The sequence below is a fragment of the Xiphophorus hellerii genome, chromosome 11, assembly GCF_003331165.1.
Source record: "Xiphophorus hellerii strain 12219 chromosome 11, Xiphophorus_hellerii-4.1, whole genome shotgun sequence".
Classification (NCBI taxonomy): domain Eukaryota; kingdom Metazoa; phylum Chordata; class Actinopteri; order Cyprinodontiformes; family Poeciliidae; genus Xiphophorus; species Xiphophorus hellerii.
The window spans coordinates 27,784,140-27,795,148 of NC_045682.1; the positions used below are offsets into that span (position 1 = coordinate 27,784,140).

At 38.1% G+C, this 11,009-nt stretch overlaps 1 protein-coding gene across 17 annotated transcripts in view; it reads left to right on the forward strand.

Annotated features, from left to right (window-relative positions):
* rapgef6 (Rap guanine nucleotide exchange factor (GEF) 6) overlaps positions 1 to 5,571 on the forward strand; it is a 132,267-nt gene extending 126,696 nt beyond the window's left edge. For 16 of the 17 annotated variants that reach the window (XM_032575529.1, XM_032575538.1, XM_032575540.1 and 13 more), the window contains 2 exons: positions 505 to 822; positions 1,798 to 5,571. In XM_032575529.1, the coding sequence (XP_032431420.1) occupies positions 505 to 822; positions 1,798 to 1,820 (341 nt within the window). In that variant the 3' untranslated portion in view covers positions 1,821 to 5,571. The remainder of the gene's footprint in view (positions 1 to 504; positions 823 to 1,797) is intronic. The other variant, XM_032575542.1, reaches the window with a different exon arrangement.
* Positions 5,572 to 11,009: the final 5,438 nt, after the last annotated feature.

Below are 11,009 nucleotides of genomic sequence, written 5' to 3' on the forward strand. Positions count from 1 at the left end.
CTACCATGAATGTTTGAGAAATCCTTTAGTCTCCATGACAACCAATCAGCTGTTCAGAACGCCTGGGTGGACTTAGCCCCGCCTTCGAGGCGAAGCTCCTCCTCAGAGCTGCAGTTTCCAAACTTCTGGGCACTCAGCTCCTTCAGACTAGCCAGCAGCAATTAGCAAACGCCTGGTGGAGCTGCTGGTTCACAGAGGAGCCGTGTTGTGTCGACTTCCTGAAGGCGGAGTCTCACAAAGACCAGGAGTTTTTAAAGAGACAGAGGCCCTATTTTAATTTCACAAATATCATATTTGATTCATGTAGCATTTTTATAACTAAAGTTAACGTAGTTACTCGATCGCGCTGGGAAACATAATACTGCACCTTTAATTTTCCATGTTTTGCATGTTGTGTTCATGAAGTTTATTTAATTTTTCCATTTTTTCCCCCTTTTGTTTTCTGTACATCACATCCTTCTTTTCCTCCATCTTCCTTTTATTTCCACCTTCACATCCATCCAGTGTACTGTGTCACGTCCCCCACTAAGGACGAGCGTTACCGAGCTCCCCCTCCCACCCCTCCAGGCTACCAGGGTCTGGCTCTGGGCGACCTCGGGGTCGCAGACGGAGTAGCCGGCGGGCCGGGGTCTCCCGCCCCCCGACCTCCTCACCTCAGGCCTCCTGACTACAGCGTGGCCCTGCAGAGGAGCAAGCTCCTGCAGAGCCCCGGGCTGGTCGAGGCGCGGAGGCTTCACCTCCGAACGGCCAGCCCCATTCAGGGCCAGTCCAGACCGCCCAGCGCCGTCCCCCCAGCGCAGGACCTGGCTGACAGCGAGGACGGTACGTCACAGTCCTGCTTCGCTTTCCTCCGACAACCAGAAACCGTCATCTCTTGTTCTTCCATTTTTATTCATTTAAATTTGAGTGGAACCAACAACTGAGGACCAATTCACTTCTCCAAATGTAAAAGTAAAGTATAATGAAACGTCAAACATTATTGCATTATTGTTTAATGCAATAAATGATAATTTTGTTGATTTGAAACCATTTCCAAGTAATATTGGCATAATAATTAATGCAATTTTGTAAAGAACACTTCACACATTCACCAAAAGCAACAAATAAAAAGGAAATTAAAACCATATACAACTGAAACTATGAGTAAAAGTGACCAAAATCCTGTTATTATTACTGGAAATAAATTCAATTGAGCCCAAAAGAAACTGATAATTAGCAAAATTTACTACTGCAAATTAGAACCACTGTAGAGGAAAAAAAGTTTTACATTTCTGCCAAAAACCTCAGAACTTTTGAGAGCAATCTCAGAAAATTACAAGGAAATTTGTTAGAAAAAAATTTAAATTTTAGATTAATATCGAACATTTTCTACAGAAAAAAATTCTGATTTTCAAATGAAAATTTTTCTAGAATATTTCCGAGAGAAAATTTCTGTTTTTAATGAGAACATTTCTGAGGAGGAAGGAAATTTGGAGGAAATTTTCTCCTTTTTTCAGTCTACAGTGGCCTTATCACATACTGTAGTCGTAAAAATCCCTTTCAACAATAAAAATAAAAACAACACTTCAAAAAATAAAAAATGCAGAAAACACAAACATCAGATCGTTGTAAATATCGGTCCACTTTGTTTTTAGGTCGGGTTCTTTTGGCCCACATGCCGAAACATTTATGTTTATCCAAACTAATTTAAAGTATTCCTGTATTTTTCATATTTAGTTGATGATTTTGTCTGTTTGCTTCTTTGTTTTAGATTTGCACTAAAAAAAGTGAAATGTTGTCCCATCTTCTCTGTTCCAGATGAACAGGTGTCGGCGGTGTGAACTCATCAGCCTGGGGTCATCATGTGACCTCTACACCTCTGGACTTTCATGGACCCGTTTCACAAATCAGAGATTTTAGAGACTTTTTTAAAAATGAGAACTTCTGAACAAAGCTGGAAGAGGCGATGGCATCGCAGGAGACAGACTTTTAGCAACAGAAGGACAGAGAGACGACATTTATGCCTCGCTGGAAAACCGGACCGCCGTACCTCCATTCGCTCTCCAGGCTCACTCCGCTGCACGTTTTGTCGTCTTTGCTTTAACTTGACGTTTTGCTTTAATCGGCTGGATTTCTGAGCTTGCAAATGTGAACTCCTTGGTTTCATTCTTTTTAACTTGAATGTAAATTATGAAGATCCACAGCTCTCAAAACAAATGATTCAGAGAGTTTTAAGTGTTTTAAGATTTTTCTTTTTTTTTGCGTTCCCTCGCAATAAGTTAGCAAAAACAGTCTGCTCTGTTTTACATACAGCCCCTATTTAAAATTGCACAGATGCACATTTAAAGAAAACGTGTTTATACATTCTGAACTATTTGGTGCATAAATCTGATTGAAAATCGATTTATTAACTGCATGTTTACATTTGTTTGTATCTTAGATGTTCCTGCACATGGAAATGACTCGTAACATTTCGGACTACAAACACAAAAAAATCAATCAAAACTGTCAGGTGTCTTTGAAATAATAGATATAGACAGAAATAGTTTCCAGAAATGGAAAGAGATCTTTTGTATTTTACTCGGCTGTTGATGGTGGATTTTTATCCTAAATAAAAAGATATAGAACTTCAGATATCTCAAAAACGAGATATTAATGAACAGAAACCTTGTAATAGCAGAAAGACGTTCAGTATTCAATTATGCTGACCAGTAAATTATTGTGAGGGAACGCAAAAGAAAAAAAATCCATAGTTTTCTAATCGTTAAAACCTAAAAGGCACTGATGAATATTTTTCAAAAGGTGGAAAAAGAGAAAATCTCTGATGTCTGCGTAGCACTTACCGTCCGTCCCGTTCTGGAACTTTGCGTCACTTTCGCCTCCTCGTTGTGTCGCTGCTTCCTGCTGGTTCTATAAAACCTGGATTATAACTCGGTTTTAATGAGCTGATGAACAAATGCCTCGCTGCCTCCCGCAGAGTAAAAAACCCTCAATTTATTGCAGCCGCTGTAATAAAACAATAAATTAACACACACACACACACACCAGGCCAAAAGGACAGTGTTTACGTGGAGGCGTGTGTGTTTTGTTTGCAGTGTTTACTGGTTGTCTGGAGTTACGAGCTTCTTTGTTGCACCTCGTCTGGGTGAGAAGAGCTACAAAATAATGCTGCGTCAGCAAAACATAATGCTGCATTATAAACAAATTTACAACTGAACCCTAGCTTACATCTTCCACAATATGTGTATTTTGTAAAATATTTAAAGAAAACGCTGGAAGATTTGTTTTGAAAGCAGGAGCAGATTTGTACAGAAATCATTTTTTTGAGTTTTTAACTGGAATCTCTTTTTCTCGTTCCCTCCCTCCGTCTCTGTTCTGTTTGCTTCCTGTAATTTGCTTTTGCCACAAGAAGACTTGAAATGATCACTGCTAATATATATAAGTATATATGGATACTCACAGCAGATATATAAATTTGTACATATATATTTTTGCTGTTCCTTTACCATAATTTAATGTAAACTGAGTCTGTATAAATGTGCAGAGAGGATATTTTTGAATATTTTTGTTGAAAGTTTTGGAGTCTAAAGGAATTAGTTTTGGTTCTTGTCATTTTTTTGACCCGTTCTCCCCGTTTTGATGCTGTTTGCTGAAACTTTGGATCTTTGAGTGTAATTGCTGCTGAGTTTTGGGAGGATGTAGCAGAGTGTGTGTGTGTGTGTGGGTGTGTGTGTGTGTGTGTGTGTGTGTGCGCGGGCTGGCGGGCGGGGGCGTGTGTGTGTGTGTGTGTTTGGGATCAGAACAGGTTTTCTTTTTTATTTGAGTCGCTCGGTGCTCCGCTGCTCTCACATTATTTCCAACACAAAACTTCTGTAGTTGCAGTTCTGCTTTGAAGGCTCCTGCCTTGGTGACACGAGGCGAGTTGATGCAAACTCCCGACGCTGAAAGGAGCTTTTTGTTGCCAATATGTCTGAACTGAAGCGAAGAATCCTCGCTCTAATTCCACATTCAGCTAAACATAAAACTTTCTACCTGCCTGCTCTCTCTGCTTGCCTGAAAGCTTTTATTTTGGCCCTCACCTCTTGGTATTTTGTCTTTAATGTCACTTTGACGTTTTGCACAACTGCTTTACTTGTATTCTCAACCTGAAATCAGTGTTAAAGAAATTACAGAATTTTGTGCAAAGTTTTTCAGATTTCTTTTGAAAGAAAGAAATAATGAAAACAGTCTTTGTTAAACAAAGTATTGATAATATTCTAAAATAAAACAATAAATAAGTGAACTAGCTTTGCGGAAACATGTGAATCTTTACGTCTCGATTTCCAAATCCAGCTTGTTCCATTACAGGGAGGATTAAAGTTCAAACGAATAAAGAAAGCAACTCTGGTCTTCTTGTACCTGCACTGCAAAAACACAAACTCTTTCTAAGTATTTTAGTCTCGTTTCTAGTGGAAATATGAAATAAGACAAAACTCACTTACAAGTAACTTTTCAGGAAAATAGAAGAGCTTGTTTTAAGTGAAAAAATACTTAATATTGATGAAAATGTTCTAGTTCCTTTAGGAGATAAATTCACTGATAACAGACATTTTTCCCATATCATAAGTGAAATAATATGGAGGAATTATTGACTCAAAATAATAGTATAACTTGCTGAAAGGTTACTTATGGGTTAGTTTTTTCTTAAGCTATTTGCACTAAAAAAAACAGACTAAAATTACTTGGTAAGATTTAGTGTTTTTGCAATGTGCTTTCTTATTGAAGTCCTGCTCTCTCTCGCTCTCCTGCAGTGAGTTCCTTTTAAAAAGCTCCATTCTGATGCTTCCTTTAAGCTTCATTCATTCAGGAATGGCCTACATTTTGAACAGTTTAAGCTTGTTCAAGTTTAAATTGATCAAACAACCATTTTCTCTTTGCGTCTCTAGAATATTATTGAATCTTTGAGCTGAAAAGTTAATTTCTTGATTTTTACTTCAGTAAAAATTGTAAAAAACAAGTTTTTTTCTGTTTTTTTTCTCCTTTGTTCATTTTAATCCACACATTCTTAGAACTCAAAAATGCTAATTAGTGTTTGTTTTGTCATCATAAGCCCCAGCTTTATTGTTTGCTCTCTAAAAAAGCAATCTGAACACATGATTGTGTTTCTTTGAAAATAGAACGAGAAAAACAACAATTCCCTCACCTCAGAGTATCATTTAGCCCTTTGTCTGTTTCTTTGTTTCCTGGAACGCAATAAGAGAGATGTGGGTGTGTGTTTTTGTGTGTGTTTGTGGAAACGTCTTCTGGCATTACAGCAGAAATGCACAATAAGCTTAAATGTGGAGAGTGAGCTGCACAATCTTGTACAGGTATTAACTCGGTCTGTGGCTAAACGTTGGCTTTTCTGCTCACACCTATAGATGTTGTAACTTATGTCTTTTAGAAAGACAAACATGAATTTAGCTTGTTCGCTTTTTATGTATTTTTTACAAGTGATTGTAAATAGTTGTTATATTTTTGTTTAAAAGAATGTTTAAAAAAGGAACAATTAACTTTTATTTCTCGGAGTCTACTGATATTAATTTGGACTATGAATAAAATGTTAAACTGACAGTTGGTGTTTTTATTATTATTATTTATGTTTTGAAACCCTTGAATGTTAAGTTTAAAATAATCTTTAAAATTGTTTCTGCAGCTGAATTTGACCTCAGAAAGCAGAACTTTGGACATGTTGGAGCTGAAAACTAAATCTAATCAGAAAAAGAAATATTTACAAAATAATTTACAGTTCCTATAAATTTAATATTGCAACCATTTAATGTTGCACATTATTTTTGAAAAATCAGTTTTCACTTTTACACATTTTTGATCCAAGCAATCAAAAGAAGGCAATATTTTGAATCATTGATTTCTGTTTATTCAAACTGAATTTGTTGTTTATTTGTTGATGCTTTTATCTCAACATTTATAATAAACACGTGTCAAACTCGAGGCCCGGGGGCCAAATCTGGCCCCTTGCAGCTTTTATGTGGCCCTCTAGACTCTAAAAAGACACATGAACAGAAACATCAATATTTCGGTTTTATATATTTACTGCCAAATTACATCAATCAGTCCCTCCTGTTTCTTGCAGATTATTCACACAAAAATTAACAAATCCCTGAACGTTTTTACTCTAATACATAATTGTGATTTTATTGCAGATTTTTGGCAAAAATGTTGAAAAACATTGGATCTAAACGACTGCAGGTGGCAGTGTTTCTTCTACAGCTGCATCAGCCTTGACGTGAAGTTATAATCCATATGGTAATTAATACGCATAAATATTCCTAAATTAGTACCGCAAACACTTTGATTTTCATTGAAAAAAAATCACAAAAACAATCGTAAAATCCTGGAGGGACTGAAAAGATTTTCAATATTATTTTAACAATTTATTTATATTTTAACAGTTTTGTTAGCAGGTTTTGACAATTCATTCTGGCACAACCGGCCCTTTAAGAGCATCCGCCATGTTGATTTGGCCCAAAATGAAAATGAGTTTGACACCTCTGCTTTATAAGGTGGAAAATATCTTCTAATGCCACTTTTATTTCTTTTTGCCCGTCTACTGCTTTGTTCAGCACTTTATCAGGTCTGATCCAAACTGGAGCGCTCAAGGTCGGTCTGTTTTTTATTGTTCATTAAACTTTAACTGTCAGAGTCGGGTTGATCGACCTTCCTGTGTGAGAGGAAGTCTCTGTGTTTGGATGCACACATAAGGGCTGACCAATCACAAGAAGGTCTAATTTTATTTCCAAACTAACTGATTATAGTTTCCTTTCTGCCCCAGATTTTTGGAGTGAATCTCTGAACCGATTCACCTGAGTTGAGGATCTCTGTAGCTCCCCCAGAGTTACCTTGGGCAGCTGAATGGTCCGGTATAGACAGAAGTAACTGGTTGCACTTTATTTTATTGATGGGTATTAACCAGAAGGATACATACAAATGCAAACACTTGTAGATTTTTGAAAAAAATAAAATGAAATAAAAGTTTCTTCCAGTTTATGTGCTATTTTGTTTTTACCTAGTATCACAAAAGTCACATTAAAGTTGATGTTTGTACAGTGAAAAATGTAGAAAGGTAAAAGATATGAGTACATTTCAGAGACCAAAACTAATTTCTGGAAAAAAGAAAAGTATTTATGGCTTAAAGTTGGTGGAATAAACATAAAATGATTTCCAGTTTAAAAGCCACCAAAGCTCAAGATTTGCCTAAAATTGTGTTTCTGTTGGTTTTGCACTCAGATTTAATCCCTGTTTGGTCTGAAATTTATTTAAAATACAGTATTATTCAAGATATAGATCAGGACAAAAAAATCTGGATTGTGTCTCATACTTGGGATGTAAAACATGGGATAAGTCAGCAAATCATTCTTATTAAGAAAGAATACTTAACTAAATCAAAATGAGGTTTAAAATATTTTCCTTTTGGTTTGAATTGACTGTTGAGTGAAAGTGGGGAGGAAAGGTTTCACTAATTATCTTGTTAGAGGCGATGGGCTGATGACAAGAGAAGTTAAAGCTCAGATCCAGGTGGGATTTTTCTAAAACAAAATGAAATAACTCACAGCTGAAAGTATGTCTCAAAGGGTGAAGGAGCCCCTGCATGGCAGCAGAGGAAACTCAGGGAAAAAAGGAAATGGGACTCTGAGGTGTTGTAATGTGTGCGACCTGCATTCACATCGGTGTGTGCGCGCGCATCTCACCTTTCTGCTGTTTTGACTTTGAAGTTGTGACTTTGTCGGGAGCAGAAGCCGAGAGCAGGAGGTGGGAAAACGGAAACTGGCTCCTGAGGTGCGTGCTCACACATGGGGGCTGGCTTTCAGCATATTCCTGTCTAAATGAAAATTTGTGAAGCAAAACAGCTTGGAAAGATATTCTGTCACCTGTAAAGTCTCAGCATATCTGCCCTTGGGTTTATGTGCATTTGCTGCCATGTATGCAAGAATCTAAAAGCAAAATGGTTCATTAAACTGCCATGTCTGGTTTTAAGTTTAGTATTTCTCTCTCTGTCATGTGAATACTAATTAATATGCTACGGCCCTTCAGCAAGCTAAGACATTACTCTGACTGCGTTTCCATTAACCATAGAATTGCTCAAATTGAAATTACGAAAATAAATTCGTTCATGGAAACATTAATTTAAAAAAAACAAAACATGTTTTTCCATAAAATGTTTTTGCGCTGGGATGAGGTGGTTTTCAGCTGTATTTAAATAGATATAGTCCATAAAACTGTCATAGAAACACTTAGGCTGCGTTCACACTGCAGCCTTAAGTGACCCAAACCCGATTTTTGTACAATCGTTCACATTTCCAAATATACACGACTTGTATGTGATCTCCCGTGTGAACTGCAAACGAGCTGAAAGTGTCCCGCATGGCCAGTAGAGGGCGCAAAAGCTCAGTGTTTTGCCAACCTCCATTAAAAACAAGAAGAAGAAGAAGAAGAAGTGCTCAGCCTTTGCGGAAGTAAACATAGATGCTACTGGTGGAGCGCATCTTACGATTTTGATGTTTTCCGACCAGAGCGACACATTAACAACTTAATCCTGATTCCAGTCCGCCATAGTTGTTATTTTTCCCGCTTGCGTGATCAGGGAACAGAAAAGTGACGATTGTCGAGTATCGATGACGTTCCGGCCGGATGAACGAGGTGAACGCCGCCTGGCTGTGCGGTCACGTTGGAAAAGATCAGATATGTATCGAATATCCAAGTGGACCGAGTCGCACTCGTCACGAATAGATAAGATACATGTCCCATTAAGGCAAAAATAAATAAATCGGAGTTTGGTCACTTCAGGCTGCGGTATGTGAACGTAGCCGTAGTTTCGTCGCCATGAAGAAGAAGACCGGAAGTAGTCTTGTTGGTGGTTTGTAGTTTTTTTGTTTTTTCGGTTGCTCCACCTGAGCAGTTGTTCAGTTATGCTGTTTAAAATACCAGATGGTTAAGTTTTTTATGAACCCAGCCACTAACTACAAGTTCTGTTCACTTCTGCCTCTTTTTAAAAACCAGAATGGAACCGAGATGAAGCCAATGAAACCGTCTGCTCAAATCAATTACCTTCTTCTTTTTATTCCATTAAAAATAAATGTGAGATTCGGGTTCATTAGCAGCTACAGTTGACTGTGAGATGTCAACAAGGTCTCACAACAGAAGGCTGTTTATTTTGGAGAGATGTTGCTTTGCTTGTCAATTTATCGGCAGGAGAGAAAGCAGAAGTCTGAGAAAGATTTTCAAAAGAAGCTCACAATATTTACCGATCAAAGTCATAGTTGTAGCCTCACATTAGATGTTTAATGTTAGCGCATCATCTGCAATTTCAAGAAAAATGTGAATGTCATTAGAAACATGCACATCTGCTGTACACACTGCTTCCTGCTGCACCATTTCACTGGTCGTCAAACGTCACAGTGACGCGTTTCAGTCGCTCCAGTCGTTTGTCACAGTCCTCAAGGTTCCCTCTGCTTAGAAAAGGTGGAGATCAGGTCCTTGAATCTCACATTCCTCTGTGACGTCTGCAGATAAATAACAGGCAACCGAGGCTCCAAGGACTCCAGGTCATCCTGTAAGTCTTGTTCACAAATACTTTACCTTTTTGTGACATTCAGTTGTCAGATCGACCCTTCATGATCTGTCATGAGGCGACATAATTATTACATTTTTCATCCACATTAATCAGTTCAGAGAACAATAAGTCAGATGAAAGCATAAAGTCTTTATGGTCAGAAAAGAAAGAATGAATCTAGTGTGAAATTAACTTTGCTGTGTTTTGGACACTTTTATGAGCTTCTTGCAGCCCCAGTCTCTACCAAAACTGAATTACCTTCAACACAAATCACCCAACTTATAAATGTTTAACACATCAGGAAGTTCCTCTCAGTATTTTATTACAATACTCAGATTTCATCAAGAATTACAACACTATGTGAGATCTTTTTACTTTCTCTTATGGTATAATTTTATAATTTGTATAATTTTAATCTTGATATTTTATGAGATAAAGATTCAAAAATAATCATTTTGATTACAAAGGTCCTCTCCTGCTCTTCCACAGATGGCCATAAGGGGGCAGTGCTGCTTTTTCACAAACGCTGCATGTGGAGCAGCTCAAGCTCTCCGTGTTCACCCCCTCAGGCTTTAGGCAAGATTTGTGAAAGAGGACTATTTGAAGAGCATGTTTCGCCCCAGAGGTTGGCCATCCTATTAAGGTGCAAATTACCAACACGTTGTCTGCTGGAACAATGCAAACCCGGCTTTGCGGAGGAGGTGATTGCATCTTCCTCCTTTCTCTTTGCCCTCCTAAAGCCTCCCCTCGTTCTGCTTGCTGATGAATCTCGGTTCTCCTGCCGCTGCATGCTGGGATTTGATTGTCAGTTTTAATGGGTGGTCACATATGTGTGGTGATTCCCTCTAATGGTTGTGTGCAAACATTTGTGGGTGCAAATTAGTGTCATATATTGTCATTGTGTGTGTGGGATAGAAGTGGTTGCTAAGTGTATTATGTCTCTCTTAACTGCAGAAGACGCTGAAGTGTTCATCGTTAACCTGAACCTCAGAATGACGCGTCCAAATTAACCCGGTTTATGTCTCTATGTAGAAACATACTTGATTTTATTGATTGGACTTTCTTTAGCCACGTTGCTCAGTTACATTTTCTTGAACCCAGTTTCAACTTTAGCCCCAACACCAAGTCTGAAAACTCTTGCAAGGCTTTGACAGATAGAGAAAAAGTGAGAAATGGCCTGAAGTTCTTTGTTTTTCCACAAACACTGCTGCTGCAGAGCGAGAGGTAAAGTGCAGTTCACATCGTCTTTTGTCCCTTTTTAAGTAAAGCTGGCAAACGATCACTCCAGAAGTGACTGTGTGTTGGCAGCAGGTTGAGTCTGATTCTGAGCTGCGGAAAAGAAAAGTACTGTTGAAAGCTTAAGAATCGGTTTCAATCCTGCTGAAATGTAACAGAGAACATCCTCAGGTTTTAGCATATCCTCCAAAAGTGGATGAAGAAA